This window comes from Myxocyprinus asiaticus, chromosome 20 (assembly GCF_019703515.2).
Source record: "Myxocyprinus asiaticus isolate MX2 ecotype Aquarium Trade chromosome 20, UBuf_Myxa_2, whole genome shotgun sequence".
In the NCBI taxonomy this organism is placed as follows: Eukaryota; Metazoa; Chordata; class Actinopteri; order Cypriniformes; family Catostomidae; genus Myxocyprinus; species Myxocyprinus asiaticus.
Genome location: NC_059363.1, coordinates 4,691,576 through 4,717,816, shown reverse-complemented (window position 1 = coordinate 4,717,816; position 26,241 = coordinate 4,691,576). Strand labels below are relative to the sequence as shown.

The 26,241-nt window shown below is 38.6% G+C and overlaps 1 protein-coding gene across 4 annotated transcripts in view; it reads left to right on the top strand.

Annotated features, from left to right (window-relative positions):
- ctbp2a (C-terminal binding protein 2a) overlaps positions 1–26,241 on the top strand; it is a 70,256-nt gene that overhangs the window by 18,858 nt on the left and 25,157 nt on the right. Inside the window, exon 1 of one of the 4 annotated variants that reach the window (XM_051647164.1) lies at positions 17,276–18,119. The exons of the other annotated variants lie outside the window; for them this stretch is intronic. Coding sequence (XP_051503124.1) covers positions 17,276–18,119 — 844 coding nt within the window. Of the gene's footprint in view, positions 1–17,275; positions 18,120–26,241 lie in introns of those variants that run through there. 4 annotated transcript variants of the gene reach the window in all.

The window sequence follows — 26,241 nt, the reverse complement described above, 5'->3', positions numbered from 1 at the left end:
CTGCTGATCTCCTGGGATTTTCACACACAACAGTCTCTAGAATTTACTCAGAATGGTGTCAAAAACAAAAGACATCTAGTGAGCGGCAGTTCTGTGGATGGAAATGCCTTGTTGATGAGAGAGGTCAACAGAAAATGACCAGACTGGTTCGAACTGACAGAGTCTACGGTAACTCAGATAACCACTCTGTATAATTGTGTTGAGAAGTATATCATCTCTGAATGCCATTCTGAGATGCGAGTTGGTGCTGTTTTGGCGGCATGAGGGGGACTGTTGTAGCTGATCTGTGTGTGTGTGTGTGTGTGTGTCTATCGTATATATATATATATATATATATATATATATATATATATATATATATATATATATATATATATATATATAAAATTTGAATGTGTTTTTTTATTTTTTTTATTTTTTTTTGGACCAGGTAGGGAAGAAAGATGCCAATAACGGTCCAGCATACATAAACTCTGTGTTGGTCATCGTTTTTTGAATTCCCATGCTTCAGTTTGTCTTATTTCGTAGTTCTGATTACTACTATTCTAAATTGAAGAATAAGGTAATAATAAAGAATGAGTTGGTGTGTCCAAACCTTTGACTGGTAGTGTATAACATTATACTGAATGATTACCATATTCATATACCATGCTATTTGCATGGTACTTTAAGATACTTCAAAGAAAGTTACCATGGTACATGGTTAAAAATAAAAAACATGGTATTACCATAGTACATTTCCACAAACCATAATATTAACGTAATTCTTCTGTACTGTATGTCGAAAATCCATCGTGAAACCACCATGGTAATTTTTGGTACTTTTATGTGAATGGTTCTTTCTAAGCTTTACAAAACTTGCTAAGGAGTGCTGTTCCTTGTGAATCTTTGTTGGGCTAAATATATGTGTGTTTGCGTGTGTGCATGTGTGATTGATTATGTCATCTGTGGTTTCCTGGGAAAGTTTTTCCAGCTTCGCAAATGTTCTTACTGGTCCCATTTGAAAGTCGTCAGAGGCGGATTACAGGCCAAAAGAGTAACTGGTGCAACCAATGTGCTCTGAAATGCAACCTTAACATCCATTGAAGCTTACATCACTCATGATGATGCAATGTTCCTCTAATGGAGTGAGAACTTACTGAAATTACTGTTTAAAAGCCATGTCACATATGCACAATCACACACATGCAATCAAGTGTAATCCCCAAATGCTGGGAAAGTTTTCCATTCCTTCCACGGAAAGACTATGTTTTGGCATCTCTCAGCTGCCTGATATTAGAAGCACATAAAAGTTTGCATTTGGCTGAAGAACTCCTTCGCTGGGACTCATGAATGTGGTCCGATCTGGCAGCCTTGCATTTTCTTCCTCGCTCATCAATTAAGCCCACAGTTAGGAAACCGAGGAGGGGAAATGGGCCTTCAGGGATGTTGTAAACTACACTGTGTACAAAGAGGGAAGGCTAGAGAGTCATTAGGTTGTAGGTCTGACAGGGTGTTGTTCTAAGAGGTGAAAAGTGGCCTAAAGATGGTGGAAATGTTGTGCAGGCTATCAGAAGAATAGAGCTAATAGAGACTGAGTTTGACTGTTGCCTGTCTTCATGCACAGTACATCACATTGTATGCAGCTTTGTATGTAATGTTTGTTTTAGGTTACACTCCTTTGGCAATATAAGTTATGTAGTTTGATTTGAGAGGGTAATTTCATAAAGGAATGTTTTGGGTTCAGTAAAAGTTACGTTCTTGTTCCTTGGTTTAAAAAAAAATAGAGAGTAAAAAATTGTGGTCAACTAACCGAGGTCATGCAATTTGAGGGTTTCAAGGCAGAAAGGTTGTTAAAGCACTTGCATTAATTTTTCTTTTAAAAACGTGCATTATTTGCATTCTAAATCATGATTTTTGCAATGTCACTGCTGTTCTAATTGTTGATATTCCTGCGTTTGGATTTTACTGGGTGTGAAGTGTCTTTAAATCTTTTTTGCTTATCATACAGAAGTTACAGGATTCAGCAGCTTGGTCAAGGTTAGCAGGCAGTTTTATCACATTAGCGTTGTGTTAATGCCTAAAGTCTTTTGGGCAGGGTTTTAAAAAAATCTTTTGATACCAAGGACCCCAAATATGATAATCAACTTACAAGGGACCCCACTACTAAAATATATAAAGGTCACCGTATACACTGATGAGCCAAAACATTATGAGCATCTGCCTAATATGCCGATGCATGGACTCTACAAGACCCTTAAAGGTGTCCTGTGGTATCTGGCACCAAGACATTAGCAGCAGATACTTCAAGTCCTGTGAGGTGGAGTGGCGTGGATCGGACTTGTTGGTCCAGCACATCCTGTAGATGCTCGGTCTCGGATTGAGATCTGGGGAATTTGGAGGCCAGGGCAACACCTTGAACTCTTCATCATGTTCCTCAAACCATTCCCGAACAATGTCTGCAGTCTGGCAGGGCACATTAACCTGCTGAAAGAGGCCACTGCCATCAGAGAATACCATTGCCATGAAGGGGTGTACCTGGTCTGCAGCAATGTTTAGGTAGGTGGCACGTGTCAAATTGACATCCACATGAATGGCCAGACCCAGTGTTTCCCAGCAGAACATTGCCCAGAGCATCACACTCCCTCCACCGGCTTGTCGTTTTCCCACAGTGCATCCTGGTGCCATTACTTCCCCAAGTAAATGGTGCATACATACACGGCCGTCCACGTGTTGTAAAAGAAAACAGACCTCATCGGACCACACAACCTTCTTCCACTGCTCCAAGGTCCAGTTCCGACGTTTGCGTGCCCATTGTAGGCGCTTTCACCGGTGGACAGGGGTCACCATGGGCACTCTGACCGGTCTGCGGCTATGCAGCCCCATATGCAGCAGTGTGTGATGCACTGTATTTTGTGACACATTCCTCCCCTAACCATCATTAAAACATTTTGTGACTTGTGCCACAGTAGACCTTCTGTCGGTTCGGACCAGACGCATTGCCTTCGTTGCCCTCACGCATCGATGGGCCTTGGGTGCCCAACACCCTGTCACCCGGTTTGTTGTTTGTCCCTCCTCGTACCACTGTCAGCAGGTACTCACCACTGCTGACCGGGAGCACCCCACAAGCCTTGCTGTTTCAGAGATGCTCAGACCCAGTCATCTGGACATAACAATTTGGCCCTTGTCAAAGTTGCTCAGGTCTTTGCTCCTGCCCATTTCTCCTGCATATAACACGTTGACTATGAGAACTGATTGTTCGCATACCATCTAATCTACCCAGACCTTGACGTGGCCTTGTTAGGCCTTGTGAGTGGTCATAATGTATTGGCTTATCAGTGTATTTTAATTTACAAAGACTTATTTAAAGTGCATGAAAATATCATGATGATATGACAATTCTAATAATTGCCTTTTATATTGTCATTGTACAAAAGCCAAGAAAAATTATTAAATATGTATTTGGAAAATATTTACCCTACTTTTTACTGCTTTGACAGCATATATTTCTTGACCCAATGTTTGAGTTAAATAATAATGATGATTGTTATTATTATTATTATTATAAACCCGTGGGGAAACATTTTGCTTAAACTGAAATGGCAATAAAGTTTAAATATATAGTATTTTATTTATTTATTTATTTATTTATTTTACATTTATGAACCCTGTTGTTTCTTTCTCTGAAATTTTCCACAGACCCCCCTAGGGCTGCGCAATTAAATTCTCAATAAAATCGCGACATGACATGAGCATGTGCAATTTCACAATTGCAGCAAACTGAAATTTTATTACAACCCCAATTCCAAAAAAGTTGGGACAGTATGAAAATGCTAATAAAAACAAAAAGGAGTGATTTGTAAATTATATTCACCCTTTGCTATATTGAAAGCTCTACAACTAAACATTATATGATGTTTTACCTTGTGAATTCATTTTTTTTTTTTTTTTTTAAATGTACAGTAATTTCAAATCAGATGATTGCAACATGCTCCAAAAAAAGTTGAGAGAGTTGAGTGTTTACCACTGTGAAACATCACCATTTCTTCTAATAACACTTATTAAGCATTTAGGCACTGAAGACACAAGTTAAAGTTTAAAAAGTGGGATTTTCCACCATTCATCCATTATTGTGCGCTTCATAATGCACCACACATTGGAGATAGTCAAGACTGCAGGCAGGCCAACCTAGCACCTGCACTCTCTGCTTATTCGGCCAATATGTGCTTTGAAGTTGTCCTGCTGAAAATCCCGGAACGTCCCTGGAAAAGACTGTGCTGGACTGCAGTATATGCTGCTCCAAAATGTTTACATATCTGTCTGCATTAATGGTGCCCTCACAGATGTGCGATTTACCCATGCCATGGGCACTGACACACCCCTGGCCCGTACAGACACTGGCTTTTGGACCTGACACTGATAACAGCTTGGATGGTCCTTTTCCTCATTGGCCCGGATAACATGACAGCTGTGTTTTTCAAAAACTATTTGAAATGTGGACTCATTGGACCAAAAAACTTGTTTCCACTGTTCTACTTTCCATCTAAGATGAGACCAAGCCCAGGGAAGTCGGCAGCGCTTCTGGACAGTGTTGATGTATGGCTTCTCCTTTACATAGTAAAGTCTTAACTTGCATATGTGAATGCAGCGGCGAATGGTGTTGACTAACAAAGGTTTACTAAAGTTATCCCAAGCCCATGTTCATGATATCCATTACAGAAGAATGATGTTTTTTAAGACAGTGATATCTGAGGGATCAGAGATCACGCACATTCAGAAGTGGTTTTCGTCTTGCCCTTTACGCACCGAGATTTGACCATATTCCTTGAATCTTTTAACTATATTGTGCACTGTAGAGGGTGAAATGCCCGAAATCCTTCCAGTTGTCTTTAGGGAACATTGTTCTCAAAGTGCTGGATTATTTGCTGAAGCATCTTTAGGCTCGAATGATCCTTGCTCTTGAAGGATTAGGCTGTTTTTGGAGGCTCCTTATATACTATGACACAATGTTTCACATTGCCTTGTTATTTTAACTTGTCAGATTATTATTAGTCTTAAATTGCCCGTTTCAGCTTTTTTTGGAGCATGTTGCAATCATCTGATTTGAAATGACTGTACATACAATTTTTTTAAAAACACGATGAAATTCACAAGGTAAAACATCATATAATGTTTAGTTGTAGAGCTTTCAATATAGCAAAGGGTGAATATAATTTACAAATCACTCCTTTTTGTTTTTATTAGCATTTTTGTCCAGACTACATTTTGTGATGTCCCAGTGCTGTCCCAGCGTTTTTGGAATTGGGGTTGTACATCTGTGATAGAGGTTGACTGATATATTGGATTTACAGATTAATCGGGATCAATAGTTTTTTTTAACTATTGGGAAAAATCAACTCTGATAGTTTCCGATAGTTATTTTTGGTTTCATTTCTCCGTGGCCGGGGCTTGATGGTTCTGCAATCTGAACTCCTTGTTTCTGCAGTATAACGGCGCCCTCTAGAGGTTAAATAAAAAACAATTACTGAGTCCACGTGGAGTTTGTTGTGCAACGTGACTAGGTTATTTATAGATATGCGCTTAAAACGCAGATTTAAAACATCGACATAAGCCTAGGGATGTATACAATACACGTTGTTATTATTATTGTCATGGTACAATAAATCAGTCATTCAAGACAACCAAAGGTGGTTTGTTAATTAATTTGTTTAAAACTAATCACTGCACTGGAGAATTGCATTGCCGACAAGGTGGGGACGACAGGCAAATGGACATTAGCTGTTCGATTGGTTAGAACAATGTTAAGTCAAGGATAGAAACTGCTTATCGTTCCACATAATATGCTGTTTTGAATAAAAAAAGTCACTTATGAATTTGTGCAGATCTGTTGAGCTTTTTTTTTTTACACGGGGTTGAGGGTGTCCATTTAGTTCCAGTCAGATTATAAACAAGAGTGCTCCGAAGAGGTTATGTTTCTAATTTAATTCAGTAGTAAATCCATCAATAATTCTAACCTTTTATGAATATGAGTTTTTGTTTTGTCGTTCGTTTGCTTCAGACAAAAATGAACTTCAGTCCAAATGTTCTAATTTTATGACAAAAATTTTAAGAGCGTGGTAAAATACATGTATATCGACACTGTAAAAAATAAAAAGTTGAGAAATCGTAAAAAATTAGGGACTTTTTTGAGTTTTCTCAACTTAAGGGCAAATTAGTTGTATCAACTTAACAATTTAAGTTTGTCTGTGCTTTAAATTAACTAAATAAATTAAGTCCAACACACTCAGAAATAACAGTGGTTTCTACATGTATACCCAAGTTCAACAAGCTCACATTTTTAAGTTTGTAGCAACATTTTCTTTGTCATGCAGCTTTTCATTTCCGCTAAAGTTCACGTGCCAGCCCCACCAAAATTCTGTTTAGTTGGGTTGACTTAAAAAGCAGTGTATGTATCCACCACTAAAACTTCCACGAAGTTAAGACAACTGGAAAACTGAGGAAACTTCACCAGAGCGAACACTAATCACCCTGATGGTGACTTCAAATAAAACACAACTTTTTACAGCAAGACATCATTAAAAAAACAAACAAGAAGCATCTATTAATTCTAAACAGTAATTAGTTTCATGTACTTTTATGTTGCCATGCTTTGAACAAAGACATAAATAAATTCAAGTGCAAGGGATTATGGGTATTGCCACCACACAAATTGCTTCTCCAAGTGGCATGCTCAGTGGCAGATGCAACAAAATAAAGTTCACACATCTTTTGGCTCAAAAATGTAAATTACCTGATCTTTTCTGGTTTTCTATGTCTGTGGGAGCCCTGGCCTTAACTGACTTAACTACAGTAACATGAAGTTTGAACTGCGCAGACGTTCACAAAAATTCTACAGAAAATCCACTAAATAGACAAATACAGTTATTGTGCATTATGTTGTCAACTAGTAAGATCAATGCAGCAATCCAACAATCTGACAAAAACATCACTAATCAATATTTACATAACATAAATAGATTATATTAAACAAGAAAATATTCCTTGTCAAAGAATCAAGCCAAACTAGCAGTGATTGCACACTGGTGGCAGTATAAGCAGGGGAATTTTTCTGCCACATGGCTTCCTCAGTGATCAAACTGATGCACAAATGACATTAAGTTGAACCTTCAAGACCAAACTTGACATTGTATGTTCTTGCTGTTTAAAATTGTAAGATTATCACACTGAATGGCATAAAAGTTAAGCTTACTGATATTTTTTTTTTAATCTAAACTTTTTTTTTTTTACATTTTATAGTTCAGTCAACTTTTAAAAGAGAGTTTGCTTGACAAAATGGAAGTTGGATTTTTTACAGTGCAATTACTGAAATAAGTAATGCAATGTGTTCATGTGAGGGCACATACAGTATACTATAGACAATGCCATTCTCAAATTACCTTTAAAAAGACAAGACTTGAGTTGATTTTATTTCTATCACCTTTTCTTTCTCCCATTCTTGTACATCATTTATAGATCTAATATGACAATAAAATAAATATTGTCAGTAGTGATGAAGCATACAGTCGCTATTCGGCTTTGTAAGGCAGTGTTTAATGTTACTACTGAACTACAAACACAATTGACCTGTAATATTTTCATTAATATTTTCATTAATTTCAGATGGCAAAGGCGTTGAAGAAGGTACCACTGTGGGAGAAATTTCTTAAAGTATCGCCATGGAAAGTAATACTTAAAGTTCAGCACTATTTTACATTGAGTGGAAAGTTTTCATTCATATTATACATTTTTAATACTATCTTCCGATTAATCGGCTATCGGTCGGTTTTCCCCACCTTAATTATCGTATCGGTAAAACCCACTATCGGTTGACCTGTAATCTGTGATGTGTTCCTCATTTGTAAGTCGCTTTGGATAAAAGCATCTGCTAAATGACTAAATGTAAAATGTAAATGTTTAATTTGCCATTCTGATTGTTGCACATGTTTTTGCTGGATGCAGAAAAAAAGGTTGGGAAGATGAATAAAGATTAGCGAAAAACAAAAAGGCACACTGTAGAAAGGCAAGAAATAATGCTATCATCTGTCATTTATGCAAAGACAATTTAGTTTCTCTCCTGAAATGCACTCTGAAAAGAAAATGTGTGAATAAGGAAAAATGTTTGCCAAAATCGCAATCATAATATCTAAAAAAATAAATAAAATAATAATAATAATAATTTACATGATTTTCATGTCCATATTGCCCAGCCTTGGGCAAGGTGGTCTGTGGAAAATTTTAGAGAAAGAAAAAACAGGGTTCATGTAAAAAAACAAAACCCTGCTTTAGGGTATGCGTTAAAAACATTGTGTTTTTTAAAGTGCATTTCCTATTGTATGCACCTTACAGCAACCAAAACTCTTTTTTTTCTTTTTGAATTGATGGACAAGTTGATTTTTTTTTTTCCTGTGGTAATTGACATTATGCCACAAATGCTTGAGCTCTAGTTATTACTACAACACTGCAGTCTGCTAAGACCACAGTCATCACATCTGAAGCCACTGGCGCGTAAAAAAAACGCTCGAGTCGTTTTTTCAGAATGAGAAAAGTGTTCTGTCTTGACTATACCTCTATAAAGAAGACATGTCTTATTCTCTTAAAAAAAAAGAGCCTTATTACAGCGATAGTGATGGGATTCTCTCGGGAATTCTGCTACTAGAAGTCAGAAACCGAAAGGAGAAACAGGAAAAACATGAGAAATTTGTTGTGAATGTGTTATGTGTATATAGTGTGATGTCTGCATAGAGAGCTGTCAGCCACAGTGTGTACAAACGTTGCACAATCTGAGGTTTTTTCACCTTTGGTAGTAGCTGTTCAATAGTACATACATCTCACTGAAGTGGGTACATAAATTGGACTACACTCTTTTTGTTGAATGTTGTGTTTTTTATTTATTGCAAGATTAGATTCAAACTTTATTTTATTTTAGAATTTGAGAGGTTTGTGATTAAAACCATCAGAAGCTGGTTTTAGTTGTACTTTCCAATTGGGACAAAATTAAAATTTTGCTAAATTGTCTGCCACAACCTATATGCTGCTCTGTTTGCTTGGAACTTAAATATATATTTGCAGCATATTCAACATTAGGAACACCCAGTTGTGCAAGAAAGAGAATAAATTAGATAAGGTAATTTTTTATTCCAACACATTCTGTTTTTAATCACTGCATATCCTTTTTATGAATTTGTAATGCCTTTAAATAACTCTCGTATTAGTAGTCATGTATAAAATTGCTTACACATGTATTCCCAGATAGGAAGGAAGAAGCTTGCCGAAGCCAAACATCCCAGAGGGGTATGTATTAGATTAGTCGCAGTCTCTCGGGCACAAAGGATTTATGAAAAATTCTCTCTCTTCCTTTGTTTCTTTCTCTGTCTCTCTCTCTTTTGTTCTTGAAAGTTCTGCAGAAGGAAAACTAATGAGACCGTTGCCATGATACTGCTTTCCTTGATTTTCCATTGTGATGCAAAAGTACTGGTGGATGTTTTTCTTTTGTAATAGATATCAAATGCAGTATAATCCTCCCTGTGTGTGTGTGTGTGTGTGTGTGTGTGTGTGTGTTAAGGCCTCGATACACTTCCATAGAAGTTCTTCGTTCAGGGATAAAAAGAAGTTCTAAACAGCCGAGCAACGGTATACATTCGGACACCTGTCAAACCGATGTGGGAGGCATTTAGAAGTACATTTAAATATGAGAACGCTACATGTAAAACCTTAAAAATGTGTTATCAATGACTTTATGCCTCATTCTATGAGTAGAATTCACATGAGGTCAGTAAAAGAAGCTGTTTTAACCACTCGATGATGATTTAAAGTAAGGGTTGGGAACCTATGGCTCACGAGCCACAAGTGGCTCTTTGTTAAAAATCAAGTGGCTCGCCGGGTGTCTCACCATTCACCAACACATGATCGTTTTAAACTTTCTAGAGATAATTTTTCCTGCTGAAAGTGTGGGTGCGATTGCAAAGCTTGAAGTCAGTGATACTGTTTTGATTTCCTTTCTCCCGAATTGGTGAACAAGGTTTGAAATTAACACCTGCCAAATGCTGATTTTTCATGCGCAGTGGCGGGTAATTTTGCTGATGTACCTGCCACTGTGGAGGGCGAACTGTAAGACGTCACAGAGCGATATATGACAAGAAATTAGACACAAAGATGTGCGTTTGAAGAAACATGTGATTATATTTTGAAGAACCAAATGCAGGTATTTCATGTGCGGGTAATTTTGCTCATTTACCCGCAACAGGCGGGTGACCTGTAAGACGTCTCAGAGTGACACATGATGTTAGACAGAAGACACGTGCTTGAAGAAACTTCGTTAAATTTTATTATATAAAAACAGACAAAAGAAAAGCCGTCATTGCTTGTGTCGGATTCGCTGTTTGTTCAGAGGCGTGCAGTGGGACCCTGTCTCGTGGACACGTGCATGCAAAGAGTTATCACTCCTTTTTCTCTGTTTCATTCATCTGAACTGTTTGCAAGAATACTGTCGTCTATGAGAATGCTGCAAATGATCTCCAATCATCTCAGGAGGTGCTGTGACTTTAGTTCACTTTATTTCCATGGAGCATTTCGCGGGTAACGTGCATTGTGAACGCAACTCTGCAGGTTCAGTAATATGTACCTTTGTATTAAAGAAACAAAGACGAAAGTGATTAAATCATAAAATAGTACAAGACATGTTCACCTTAAACCTAAAATTGAGTTCTATTTTCTTTACTATAGGCAGCATAAACTGTATTACCAAAACGCAATACAAACACAAATTCGATAAGAACACACATTTAGCAGCATTGTTTTGGGAACACAAGGGAATTTATTAGGCTTATTTATTATGATTAATGTTATCTTTTTAAAATTTAGAATTGTCTTTTTGTAGGCTATTAGTAATTTTTCACCTGGTGTCATTGACGAATACTTGCGTGATGACAAATGGGGCCGTTGGAGATGGTAAATGTTTGGATTTGGGGAGGTGGTTATATAAGATGTTTTGATCACATCATTATTTTAATTGCTTTTTTCGTTTCATTTTGATTAAGTATTTAATGTTTTAATAAATTTTTTTTTTTTTTCACCTAATTTGGAATGCCCAATTCCCAGTGCGCTTTTAAGTCCTCGTGGTCGCGTAGTGATTCGCCTCAATCCGGGTGGCAGAGGATGAATCCCAGTTGCCTCCGCGTCTGAGACCATCAACCCGCGCATCTTATCACGTGGCTTGTTGAGCGCGTTGCCATGGAGACATAGCGCGTGTGGAGGCTTCACGCCATCCACCGCGGCATCCGCGCTCAACTCGCCACGCGCCCCACAGAGAACGAACCACATTATAGTGACCACGAGGAGGTTACCCCATGTGACCCTACCCTCCCTAGCAACCGGGCCAATTTGGTTGCTTAGGAGACCTGGCTGGAGTCAGTCAGCACACCCTGGGATTCGAATTGGCGAACTAGCGAACTCCAGGGGTGGTAGCTTGAAGCCTCTTTTACCACTGAGCTACCAGGCCCTCTTAATAAATTACATTTTTAAAGCAAAATCAAAAAAAGTAAAAACACTCACCTACCCTCGGCAAGGGTGTTGACGATATAATCAGATATCGCGATATTTAAGGCGATTATCATTAAAATATTTTTCGTAATATTATGGAGACCCGCACAAACACGTGTACTCAATTCCATATTACAACATGTTACTCTTAATTGTTGCATATTTATTTGTTCTTGTGTTTTTGAGTAGTCTATGGGCATAATAAACATTTTATTTTATTGAAAACTTTTACTTTACTTTTTTTGAAAATAGTAAATTATTAGTTTTGTTTTCGAAAAAATGCATAAAAAAAAAAAAAAAAAAAATTTGGCTCCTTAGTGAAAAAGGTTCCCGACCCCTGATTGAAAGTAAAAAATGTTTAATTTTATCTTGTTTACATTATGAATTCATGACGCTAATGCGCTAACATGCAACACATGGCCATAATATACGTTGGTTACACTCTGTTATTGTAATTTAATATGACACTGATCCCATTGCAAAGATGATTGTATAAAAGTGTTAATGTGCAGAATAAAGATAAAACAATAATGATAGAGGAACATCTTCAGATAGATTTGTGAAATGGTTTTTGCTGCAGATGGCTCACGAGTGAATGGGCACTTGAGAGTATTTGAGAAGATTTGATTCCTTTATGGATGTCAATTTTCATAATTGATCATCGTGGAAATTAACGATCAATTAATCGATTAATTGTTAATGTTAATAAACGCACATTGAGGACTTCAAATAATATGTGCATGTAGCCTACTGTTTAAATATAATTTAAATTATTACACTTAAGAAATGCAAGTGTTGGCATTGTCCTCTTAAAATATTATCAGTTCAGTGTATTTTAATACATTTAGGCAATGTTTAATACAAATTTGTCAATTGTTTAATTACTGTAAATGAAGTACTGTTAGTAATAACTTGTAAACCAGATATAGAACTTGTTTACATATTTAAGTTAATTAAAACTTCACGTTGTGGATCATGGGATATTTCAGACCTTTGGACTTCTTTTTTTTTTTTTTATTTGAAATTAAATCATAACATGCATACATAACGAATGTCAGTTGAATCTGCTTTCCCAGCGATCACTGACGTAATTGTAGGTTAGGATGAAACTAGGAGACCAGCAGGTCAACTGTGCGTATTCATGTGTACTTTAACCCACTATCACAGTGTATGCAGAAAAAATAATGTTCATTTATAGAGAAACGCTCCAATGCTAATTACATTGAACCCGCTTCATCTTCATCTATGCCGCTGCTCTTCTCTGATGCTGACAAGACATGACATGCAACGCGCAAGCGGCCTCTAGCTTCGGGTGACTGTATAGACAGCCTTATCAAAGTCTGCTGGCATGGTTACTGAACGCGTTTCTCCTGAAATTAATCGGCAATCGATAAGCTTGATCGATCACATTATTAATGACGATTAATCGATTATCGATTATTAAAATTTTTTTTTTTAAAAAATCACATGACATGGTGTCTAAGCGAACGATCGTACAGATGAAGTACATTTGCACCAGCTCGCTAATAACTCTGCACATCGATGTGTTCATGTTGACTCTTTTTGACTCGCTGAACAGCATAAACAGAATAAGCCATCGGCCTCAAGGTAGGTGGAGCTCTTGGTCACACCTACCGATGACGTGGACCAATGACAGTAAGAAGGTGATTAGCAACCGGTCAGAAGTTTTCCTAAAAGTTCGCCTCAGCGAGCTATTACGAACCACCGAAACGAGCGCAAAAAAAAACAAAAACTTCTTTTCGGCCAGAGTTTGTTCTGTAATGACGTCACACCCGTTCATTCTTCGATTTCGTAGGAAGTATATCGAGGCCTTTAGAAAGAAAGTCAGAAAAATAAAGATAGTGATCTGATTTCATTTTGCTGGATCACATCCTTCTTTAACATTGTTTCAAAACTTAGTAAGCTGCCCATGTAGGCAGTCTTTTAAAGCCTGATTTATACTATGGAAGAAGTTGAACTTTTTTTCTGCTGGACGAACTAAAGCACCCTAGGTGAACGAAGCCGACATTTATATTACGTGCATCATCGTTTTAAAGTTAGTTTGTTGAAGGTGACATCACAGTGTTTATCATACTGTTCCAGCCACGGAAGTAATGCCAATAATACAGTTCTTTCCTTAAATCGCTGCTTTTTAGCACACCATCGCTTCTTTGCCTTATTAAACTTGTCTCAGAGCCCCTTCCACTTTTGGCGACAAGTTATCTAAAGTTATCCGCAATCTGTCTCCATGCATGTGGAGAGCTCCTGCTGTCGACTCTACTAAAAGAGTATCACAAAGAAGTTGTAGTGGGCATGCGTCAAACGCGTTCTCATTTGCTCATAATCAGAAGAGTATACTCACAAAGGCAATGCAGTCGACCAGGCGTGAGCCGACCCAGAACGTGCAAAAATGAAGTGTACCTCGGTCAAGCCATGCGACTATGCTGATGACGCAATTTGCGTAACACATACTGTGTGCAGAGTGATCCGCAACGTGGACAGCTGAAGTATACTTTGGCCTTAAGCCTTAAGGCATCATAGGCACACTCCCTGTCACTTGAAATAAAAGTTTTGTTGTTCAGACTTAAAGTAAGTGTTCATGCTGCCTTAAAATTTTAAGTTGCATCATCTTAAGAGGGAAAGTTGTTTAAACAGAACATAAAGTTGACATAAATCAATATAACTTGTTAAATGAGCTTAATGTCTTTTTAAGTAAACTTTAATTTCTTAGTTCAGTCAGCTTCATTTAATTCACTATATTGACTATAGATGTTTATTTAGTTATATATAATCATTTAATATTCCTGGCAATAGAAGTAGGTGTGGCTGTCCCATTGTCAGAGGTAAAATAAACTTTCATTTGATGGTAAATTATCAGTTTATAATCTGAGACCAACGTTTGATCCCTTTCTCATATTCATACTTAAGATTGTCAAGGAGACATGCATGGGCCTCAGCACTTTACACGCAAATCTCAATGATTGTAACAATCATCAAAAACATCGAGTAAAAAGATGAGCTTTAAATTATTGCTACATGACAAATAACTGAAAGTTACAACAAAAACAATAAACAACAGCATAAATAAAAGCAGTAAAAAAAGACAGTAACACTGCAGTTTGCAAAATGTATTTATACATATATTAATTCTCAGCACGCAGTGCATGCTGGGAATCGAAGTACTTGATTGCGATGAACGTAGTTCTCTTGACTTTTATTTTTTATTTCAGCTGCATAGTTTATCATAGTTCAATAACTTACAAGTTCAGCCAACAAAAACTTAGATAATTCAGTTTTCTCAACAACATCAATCCAAGGCAGTTATTCTAACTCTACAGTTTAAGTTAAGATAACTAAAAGGCTAAATCTTTTTTTTACAGTGATAGGCTGTTTATAAATATATTTCAGTCAATGCGGAAAAGTAAAAGTTATTCAGTCTTGTTGCTGCCTATTTATAGTGTCCAGTCATTGATGTTTCATTTCAATTTGGGTTGCTGCTTTAGAAGTTAGCTTCTTATGTAAGCAATAGACAGTGAGGCAGCTCACTAGGTTTGGGAACAGAGCATATATGTTTGGTCATTTTAGAAGTATGTGGTTAATTGCTAACTTAAGTTCTCCTCTACACCCAAACTACACAAATGAGCTCCATTAATGAGCAACTAGGGAAGAACTTGGCAGTGTTGGTCTGGCAGACAAGGCAACCATACTGGGGCTCATTTGCAATCCAGACATGCTGACATGTACAGGCGTAGATAAGAACTGGTATTTTGAAGAATAAAATTCAAGCCCATGTGAAATTGATGCCATATCTGCATTACAGGCATCAATTAGTTTTTTATAAAAGTGAGAAGAATAACAAAGCCACAGTACTAGGAAATCATTTTGAAACTACACAAATATTTAGACAATATGAAAATGCAGCATGTATACAATGATAAAATGCTGCATGCATATGAAGACAATGGATAGCAGTCAATGATGCCCTATTAATTTTATCCTCACAAGTCCTCTTTATCTCCCTCCCTCTCCATCATTCTCTGTGTTGTTTGTGGGGATCAGAAAGGATTTGGATGGAGTGCTTCAGTGGCAGGTGGGCAAAATCTATTTGCAATAAAATCCTTGTCCCTAACCGAAAATCTAAGATTCAGTTAACTTTTAAAGGGATTGTTCACCTAAACTTGAAAGTACTCTCTTCATTTACTCACCCTCATGCTTTTCCAAACTTATATTGCTTTCTTCAGTGGAACACAAATGGATATGTGAGGCAGAATGTTAGTCTCAATCATCATTTACTTTTATTGGATGAAAAAAAAAATCATTTTTAGTTGAACAATCCCTTTGCAACAATATGAATGTTAATGTTTTTCAATGAAACACTTATTTACAATCCTTTAGAGATTGTAATATTGATATTTATTTGATGTCCCAGATTTCCCCTTTCATCCCCTGGGGGTTTTGTAATGTAAACTGAATCATATATCCATGCTTTCTCAGTGGGGAAGATGGGGTGGTGATTTCTTTATGTAGAATTAATGTTTGTATTCTTATTGAAAGGCTGAGCCATTGTTATATATAAGGATATATAAGGAGGTTTCTTGATACAAGTTGTAATTTTCACTGACAGTAATATTTAGTGTGTTTGCACTGCATTGGTTGTGTTGGTTATGTAGTTGTAGTATTTAGTTGAGGTTTGATTCTGTTGTGCATCAGTATATGGATTAATATGCTTCCAAAAGCTTTGTGACCTCACTATTGTTGAGGATATTTAGATGAGACAGTGGTTCACATAACTGTGTTTGTGTGGGGGTCAGGTCATAACGCAGTAACTGAGTGGTGATGGTAGATCTGCAGTTGCGTGACTCTGCAGGCATTGCTGGCCGATCATGGGATTGTTGTTCAATCAGGATTTGATGTATCCTGACAGTACTGCATGATTTCACACTGCTGCATTAGATCTGTGTTAGTTTCACTTGCCTGCCTCTCTGGCATGCCTCTTGAGCTCCCTCAAAGACGTCCTGCTCAATTCCAGCTGGCCAGACTGAAAGAAACACAGACCACCTTAAGCATTGGCACCAGGTAAGCAAGTCCATGGCAGCATGTGTTCCTGTCCAAAGGGATTTCATTGCTTTCATTATCAACAGGGATACTTTTGGTGTCTGTTTGCATGTGACGCCACAAGAGGGAACAGAATTTAAGCTGGCTTTATTTGCTCTAATCCCTCATAGCAATCTGAGCGTGTAAAATGTTCCAAGTTGGAGTGGATAGGCCTCTCTGGATTATCACAAGCCCCTGCCACCCCCGCACCGACCCTCTCCCTGTTCAAAATTCGGTTCCTGTCTGTTTTTTCTTTCCTTCTGTCTGTTCACGGTTATCACTTTGCATTGCCACAATGGAGTAGTCAGGCTGGCTTCACCTACCGACGTTATTTGTGAGAGCATTTGGTGTCCTCTTTCCTACCTTCATCACCACCAGCAGTATTCCCCAGATTAATTATTCACCACTCGCCAAGCAAGAGGAGCCATTTGATAGCCAGACCTTGCCACTGCGAAAACGACAGGAGGCAAAAATTACAGCTGGACCTCAGGTGAAAACTGATATCTTCTGTATAATCTTTTTTTCTTTCACTTTCCTTCCTCTAACCACTTGACATCAGCCTGCAACTAGAAACCTAAAGAAAAAAACAATTTTTTTCGCTCTGAGTAAGGTGTATTTGTTCCTCATGTTAATCTCCAGTAAGCAGTTGCCGATTGGCCACTCCCAGAGCTGGGACACATTGGGTGGAAATGAGGGTCATTGGGAATGTAGTGAGAATGTTTACGAGCAGCAGGCCCGGATGGCTGGTCGACGGAACTCCCTGAGCTATGGAGGGGACGCCGGTGGGGGATGTTACGAACCACTGTCTGGAGTACGTCCTCCTGACCTGGATTTAAAACGAGAGCAAGAGTCCTATCAGGAATCTCTTTACAACCAAGGCTATTTGGATCGTCCTGACCCTCGTAACATAAGAAAGAGCTCTGTTCCTGAGTTGAACAGCCATTACAATCGGCCAACCATGGCTCAACGTGGTTCCCTGCCACACCACAACTATTATCAGCAAGATTCAGGCATGCCACCAAGGCCAACAGAAGGCTTCTATCGTGCAGAGCAGCCTCATCCCCTTGATAGGTCAGCTTCACATTATGGAATAATGGCAGGTCCTCGGCAACGTTGGGAACAAAGCTCAGTGGGTAGGACCAGTTCTGCTGCCCCAACTCCTGGCAATCCTCCTCCCCCATCTCCGACTTCTCATGATATGGCTCGTATTTACAGGGAAAAATCCCTACCTGGGCCCCCAGCTGTTACTCCTGGTGCTAAAATGATGCAGGATGGTCAGCGCATTCCAAGCCGAGCACCATCTCCAGCTCGTTATGTAACGGAACCAAATTCTCCCCATTATGTTGCTGAGCCACCTAGCCATTCGGTGTACAGTAGTGTTAATGGGAGACCGATTGATCATCATCATCCTACAGCCACATGCCTGGTGGTTGATCCAGCTGCTCAAGAAATGTATGGAACTGCCAGAGGTATGGTCATGCATCCAGAAAACCCATCAACTTACAACATACAGCAGCAACAGCAAGCCCAACAGCAAGCGCAGCAACAGATGCAGCAACAGTTGCAACAGCAAATACAACAGCAGCATATGCAGCAAGTTCAGCAAGTACCGCAGGTTCAGTCTGTGCAGCAAGTTCAGCCAGGGCAGCAAATGCAGCAGTTTCAGCCAGGGCAGCAAATGCAGCAGTTTCAGCCAGGGCAGCAAATGCAGCAGTTTCAGCCAGGGCAGCAAATGCAGCAGTTTCAGCCAGGGCAGCAAATGCAGCAGTTTCAGCCAGGGCAGCAAATGCAGCAGTTTCAGCCAGGGCAGCAAATGCAGCAAGTACCACAGGTTCAGACAGTGCAACAAGTTCCAAATGTGCAACCCCAAATATACACCCCAGCTCCCCCTTCAGCCCCTGCCCCTGTAACCACTCCAGTTGCGGCCACTATTCCTGCTCTGCTGCCACCTCAACTTCCTGCTCCTGCTCCCCCTCCCACTGTCCCTCAAACCCCAGTAGCTCCTGTGGACCCCAAAAAGAATGCAGACCCTGAGTTTCTGGCATTGCTGCAAAAAGAGGGCATCTCTGAGAGCACCATCATTTCTCTGCTGCAGCAGGGCTTTGACTCAACTGCGATGTTGGCTGTTATGGAAGAAAATGATGTGCGTTCAGTGGCCCCCAACCTGGGACAAGCACGAGTTCTATCTCGTGTTGTGCTTACTTGCAAAAGACCTGAAATTCCTCCTGCTACCCCTCAGAATCCCAGTGCTCTGGTTCGGGGCAGATCCAACAGCTTTAGCCATCGCGGTGACATTTATGTGCACCAGCCACCACCCATGACTCCAGGCTTGGACTCCCAGTACATGCAACCACCCTCTACCCCGATGCAGACTATATCTCCAAGGATAGGTGAGAGCTACAGTCGTAGACCCAGCAGTGTTCCCTCCCAGCAGCTTCTTGAGACCAGCGGGTATCCTGGAGCCAGGTCAGCAGGAGCTTACAGTGGTGCAATGGTTCCAGTTCAACCTCACCAATTGTCAGCCTACACTCCACATGCTGGATTGCCCATTCCATCACATCTACCAGGAATACCACCACATATGCCAGCTTTACCAGCCCATATGCACGCAATGCAACAACCTTCGCCAGCACTGCCTGCAGTTCCCCAACCAATGACCATGCCTGCTTTGGCACCCCAGCAGGCTCCGAAAGCATACACCACCAACTACACCATACCAATGGAGCTGATGAAGAGGGATCGGCGCTTGGCCACAATGTCCCCCATGCCTAGTCCCCACATGAGCCCTCAAGTAATGAGGAAGGCTGGTGTTGTATCCTCAGATGGTGCCCTAGTACCTATGGGGGGTGCCATTCCAAGCCCAAATGTGAGCCTGTCTAATCAGAAGCTCAGCCGTCGTACTGGACCTCCGGTCATTGTCTCCACAATGGCTTCACCAGACACAAGTAAATCAAAGCCCCTTTACCTTCTTCATGTTCTCCTTTCTTCCCCTGCTCTACCCCTATCTGGTGCTTCAGCTGTTAAGTGTCTGTCTGCAAGTGAGCATGTGTGTGAATCATATAATTGTACTTTAATTGATTCAAGTAAAAAATTTCCCTTTAAACTTCATTTTTAGTTGTACTACATAGAGAAACAATCTCCTTTGAAGAATAAACAATAGGAGGATTGTTGTCTCTCTCTACACTTTTTTTTTTTTTTTTTTTTGCAAAAATGACATGCCACCCAATATAGTGGTTTTGAAGTCTAGTGCAGGCTAATTTTAAAATAAGCTCACTCTAAGCTTTTGATTTACAATGAGTGGCATAGGACATTGTGCTAGTGTTTTTGTTTTTTTTGTTTTTTATCCTGTTCCTTACAGTTCATTGGCATGGCATGTTATTAGTCAGTCATATTTCTGCAGTATTAGTCATAATGAGCTTCAGAGTTTGAGTGACTGTTACTGTGACTTGATTTTGTTTTGGAAATCTGCATTACATTGCTTTATTATATACTATGTTCTATAGGAGACAAATCTAATTGGATTTGGAATGGTGTGTCTAATTATTTATTTTAATGGTTTGTCTTTGCTGGTTTAAAATTCTGTCACTACTTGTCTGTCACAGCTGATCTATTGACTAAGATACACTCTAAGTTAAGTGTTGTCTGTCCGGTAGCAGTAGAGCTCCCTTGATACATGTTTGATGTGACCTGTCACTTTGAGCAGTATACGAGCAAGATCAGAATGATGAAATGAGCCAGCACAGGCAAAAAGAGACAGTGCTTTCTTTCTGCCTAACATGAATTTCAATGGGTAGTTTAGATTACGAGAAGTAAAACCCACCACAACCAACTGCTAACTAGAAAATGCCCATTGTGAGACATAGAGGATGTTGTTTGTTTAAAGGGTTCAATCTAATCAAATCTGTACAGAATATATCCGGGTTTAAGAAAGAAAATTGATTTTGATCAAAGAAAATGATGCGTATTTTAGGATTGTTTTTCATTTTTTTTTTTTTTTTTTTTTGCATTCTGGCATCATAGTAATTACAATTAACCACATTATCATCCCCTTGTAATAAGAATTACTGGATTACAGTAATGAGAATCTATTGGAATGTGCTTAATTGTCATGTCACAATGCAAAATATCCTAATGGTGCTAAAATAACCTTTTTCCTTTATGCAAAATAAACGTTCTTCTTTTTTCTTTTTATTAACTAAGCGTGTAGTATTCAAATGTAGCTCTTTATGCATGTTATGCTGATTGTGGTAAAGACACTAAAGGGTTACAGTGTTAGTTTTCCAGCCCACGGTGGGCGTATCTGACCAATGACTAATTTTTTACTGCACTGTGAGTGGGGCATCAGGGGTGTTTTACTCTGCACTGTAATGGAGATGCAATGTCAAACCCCAGGCAGGAAATTAAACAACACATCACCATAGTCAAGTTAATCAGATTGTGGTGATAGTAATCAAAGTGTATGGAAATTATTGGACAGCCTCTGGGGCTAGAGACGGGAATGAAAAAGAGCGATGATAAACATTATTAAAGGCTGTTTAGTGGTTTAGGTTTAGTGTGGTTAGTGGGCAGTATAACCAAAATTGTAAATCCCAGTATTGTTATTTTGCTAGAAATGTAATAAAAAATAGTTTAATAGTTTAATAACCATGTGGTAGTGCCATTTTGATTACAAATGCTTAAGATTACTCTAATCAGCTTTTATGTAAGGTTAAAAACAAAAGACTTAAAGGAATAGTTCACCCAAAAATGAAAATTCATTTGATTGACTGAAGTTGCATGGATTACTTTCCAGCTGCCTAAATGTGACTTTTGGACTGTCAAAGTGCTGGCACCCGTTTACTTGCATTATAAGGACCTGACAGAGCTCTGTCTTCTAAAAATCTCAATTTATGTTCTGCAGAAGGACAGTCATACACATCTGGGATGGCATCAGGGTAAGTGAATAATGAGAGAATTTTCATTTTTTGGTGAATTATTCCTTTAAAACAGTAAAACTAATGTTTGGTTCCAACTTTAAATTTAGATCATTAGAGTCAAATTTGAAGCTGTCATTAAATAAATAGTAAAAATACGTTCTTAACTTGTGTACTGAGCATCATTGTAACTTCAGTGTAGGTGCGGTCACTGGTATATGTATCATCTATTTTGTAACAGCTTCGAATGTGGCTCATTCATTCAGAATGCAGAGTCAGAACTATGCTAGTTATTGGTGCTTGCTTAAGCAAGGTTAAACTTGAAGCCTAAACTTCATATAAGGATTCTCCAAAATCCTTCAACCAATTCTTCTTCTTCCATACAAATTTCGGCATCTAACTCATCCCGCACATTTTGTCGAATGGTCAAATTGTTCGGGTTACTGTGGAGAATTCTGCAATGACTTTTATAAGCAATCAGGCGTAAGATGTTTGTCTGGCAGGCAAAAAAAAATTGCGGAAAAAAATCCCATAGACTTAACATTGGCAAGAGATCAGAGGGATTGTATCTCCTTTCTCAGAATGGCATAGAGACCTCAGCACCAGAAAATCGTAGAGACCTGGATGCGGGCTCTTTTGACTCGGGCTAGTAAGCAGCCTTTAAGTAACTGCCTAGCAACCATCCAAAGCAACCTAGCAACTATAAAGGAACACCCTTATCTCAGCACCCGAACAACGTAGAGACATGAGGGTGGGCTATTTTGACATGGGCTAGCAGCAGACTCTTTAGTATGACCTTGACAACTTCCTAGCAACCATGCAGAGCACCATAGCAACTGTATAGCAACACTCATATCTTGGCACCAGAACATCTCTTTTGACTTGGGGCAGTGTACTGAGGCCCTTGGTGGGACATTGTGGATTAGGAGTTTTGCCATGGCAAGCACCACTCTTATTTTCTTAAGAAAATGTACTTATTTTGTATTAGCTTTACTGTTTAAGTGTTATACAATGATGTACTGTCATAACACTCAGACTTCAATGTTTTTGTCTGGTTAAAGTGATTTAGATGAAGCGCATCATGGTAAGCAAATTTTAGTTAACCTTTCCAATATCCAACACATGTAGATATGTGAAGGACTTCAACACCCTGGTTGTTGTAGCTGTTGTAAAGATGACAGATAACATCGTAATCTTTTAAACTCTCCTTTTACGACACACTCTTATCTCCGGCTTCCTCTCTATCATTCACGCTTTCTTTCTATACATTTTTCTTTTAAAAGCTTCCATTACCCGTTTGTCCCTTATCTTTTTATTTCTCCTTTCCATTTGCCTCTGTTACACCATTTCTCTTGAGTTAATGGATTTTGCTGGCTTAAGTTCCATGTAATGAAACCGCACTCCTCTCTGACTCCAGATGTTTCAGGTTGAATAGTGTCATAGTAGACTGCTCATGTTCTGACATCTGTCAAGCCCCAGAAGCCAAGTGATCTTCTGCAGAATGTGAGTAATTCTGGTATGTACAACAAAGTAATTTGCATGTGGATGATGGCTGTTTGTTTTGCCGGTAATTTTGTCTACTAATGGACAGGCTGTGGATGCCGGGCTCGCAGGATATTTCTTAATTGTGCGTTGCTAGGTGACCTGTTTTTGGTAGCAATGACTGCTCAGATTTTTTTGTTTTTGTTTCATCAATAGAATTCAGAACATAATCGCTCTGTAACAAAATGTACAGAATGGACTATAAATGAGAGCCTCTGTCACCATTCACTTTCATTGCATTTTTTTTACATACATGAAAGTGAATGGTGATTGAAGCTAACATTCAACGAAGCATTTCCTTTTGTGTTGCATAGTAGCAAGACTGTCATATAGGTTTGGAACAACATGATGCTAAGTGAATGATGACAGAATTTAAATTTGTGGGCGTACAATCCCTTTAAAGCTTCATAGTCACACTCCCGATGCGAAGGCCATTCTGAAATGTAGGCATTATAATTATGCCATCTTCTAAGATGCATTGTTTTGGCCAATTTTTAAGACATCATTGCTATATACTGTATATACTTATATTTTAAGTCAACACAAAATTATATTGATAAAAAAAAAAAAAAGCTCAATCGAATTAGAAACCTTTCTCAATATTTGTTTGTGCAATTTTTATACGTTTAAAATGGTACTAAAATAGTATTGCACTGTTAGCCTAGCAAACGTGATGTCACGCTCTATTGGAATCAGTTGAGTGAATAGAGTTAGAGACAGTCTAGCAGAGAAATACTGATGTTATTAAAATGAATGGGAGAACTTGGAACACCCAATTTCCAACAAATGTAGAGAAGGAAGTTGCGCCTTACAGGTAAAAGAGCAAATCCCCTTTTAAATCAACACAAGAATGCACATGTGCATTAGCTGAACCAGTCTGGAAAACAGCGTTCTTTTAGCGTGACTTGAGTTAAAAAAGCACAACTTATAATACCATTGTTGTCAGGTTTTACTGCTGATTTAAATATGTTCTTTGCTCTTAATCTTGACCAACCATTTTGGAGATTTCAGTCTTTCCCCATTCAAGTAGATAGGAGCTGCAATTTTATGCTGCTTGTTTTAAATAGCTGCCCTGAGAGCATTCCAAAGATGGCCGCCAAATCGACTGACTTGCCTTGAAAGGGACTTTGATCAAGTCTCCTTCACAGTGCGCTAATTGTGCAGCATGTGTTGCTGCCTAAATAGAACATTCTGAATTAGTCACTTAAGAGGTTCCATCCCTTAGAAGGCAGCTCCCTTTATAGGCAGTAGACAGCAAGGTAGCTCACTAGGTTTTGGAACAGAGCCAGTAATGTTCTTCAAGGTGTTTCTTTTTATTTACAGTCTTAATACATTTTCAGTGAACTAATATGATAAGGGCATGAATTCAAAGAGCTTCCTTGTTCCTTGACCATATATGCTCATACCCAAAAGCCCAGCCAAGGCAAATTGCGTCCATATATGGGCATATAGGGCCAACCCCGGCAGAAGTCCTTCCTTTCCAGTAAAATGGGATTATGTAGCCATGGCGATGGATGTCGCGGTCAGACCACATGAGAGTGTCACAGGTCAGGTGTGTGTATGGTTCTGCGCATGGTTGTTTGTGTTTGCCAGTTTTAATATATCAGATTGACTGTTGTGATGTATTATTTTCTATTGATTTTGATGCTTTTTGAAGCTATTTGAAGTTATTGGAAAGATAGCTGAGGTATTAAGAGCGATCGGGCTGTAGTGAGGGATAAGCCGCCCCTGGTCATGGATCAGTAGTGTTAGACTGAAAGAATGTTTCATAGTTAGCTTTACTCTAGTGCAGACTATTTAGTTCTAGTCCATGATTTTTCTGTATAGTCACAGGTGACTGTTAAAGTTTAAATTCTTCAGATAAACTACATTTGTATTTACTGAAGGAAATACTAGGTCTTTCAACAGGGCTGAGAAACTAAATTCAAATTTGTACCTTAAATATTACCAATTTTCGAAGTGAATTCGAATTTTAAGTTCAGCACTTTTTAAATTGACGTTGTTTTCTTTAGTCCACAAGTGCGTGCAACAACTAAATATAAACCATTAAAATAAGGTTTAATCAGTTCGTACTCCCAGATGTTATGTAAAAAGTAAAACGGGGTTAAAAATACTTCAATAGACAGTTCTGTTAACATGGTGTTGCACTGGTGCCACAGTACTACCCCAGACTCAAGCCAGTTTACCACCAAATTAACGTCTTTGATAGTTTCGCAGAGTTTCGTTGTTTATTCAGCGTCTTGTGCAGAAGTGTTGTGTTTTTTGAGATGCCGTGTCAAGTTAAAAAGTCCGTCAACCTTTAAGCTGTATTTGTTGCACTGTATCTAGCCTTTTTTAGTGCAAGAATGCAATCTGAAGTTGAATGTGCATTTTTAATTTTATTTTTTAATTTTAATTTGACTGCCTTTAAAAAACAAAACAAAACAAGTGCTTGCAAGGGAACAATAGAATAGTGCTTATGTTTTAAGCTTTGGTACTGTGTAAATGAAATGCTGCATACCTTAGTCGTAACAATCAGTTTACATCTAGTTTTGAGAATTAAGACCATATTGTGCAGTGTATCGTAGCTTTATAATTAAATACTGTAGATGCATGAAAGATCAGCTGGAATTCAGTAAGCAAACATCGCAATTGAAGCCATCACTGTCTGTTACATTAGGAATTGCAAACATTCTATCAATGTCAGCAGGATTTAAAAATGGAATCTTAAAGTTTATTTTGTTTAGTTGATCTGAATCTTTAACTAATCTGTTTTCAGTCTCCAAATGGCATTTTTCCAAAGCAGTAATGGAGAGTGTCTTCCAAATGTAGTTCCAGTGTGGATGAGAGACGTAAACACAGCTAAATTAATGCTTTCCAAACAAAACGTGTTAGTCTGGATGTGGCCCTTAAATTTCGTAAAAATTATTAAGTTAAGAAAAAACAAAAAATAGATAGTACACCTAAGGATGAAATTATCATCGAAGCAAAGTTTGAATGGAGTCTGTATGTTAAGCGGTTCAATCAAAGTATGGTATAGAGTAGGGATATACGTAACTACTCATTTCACTTACGTTTAAACAAATCTTGTCTTAAAAGTAAGAAACCCTCTTACAACACTCAATAAACATTGTGTGTATCTGCTGAAAGGGGGCAT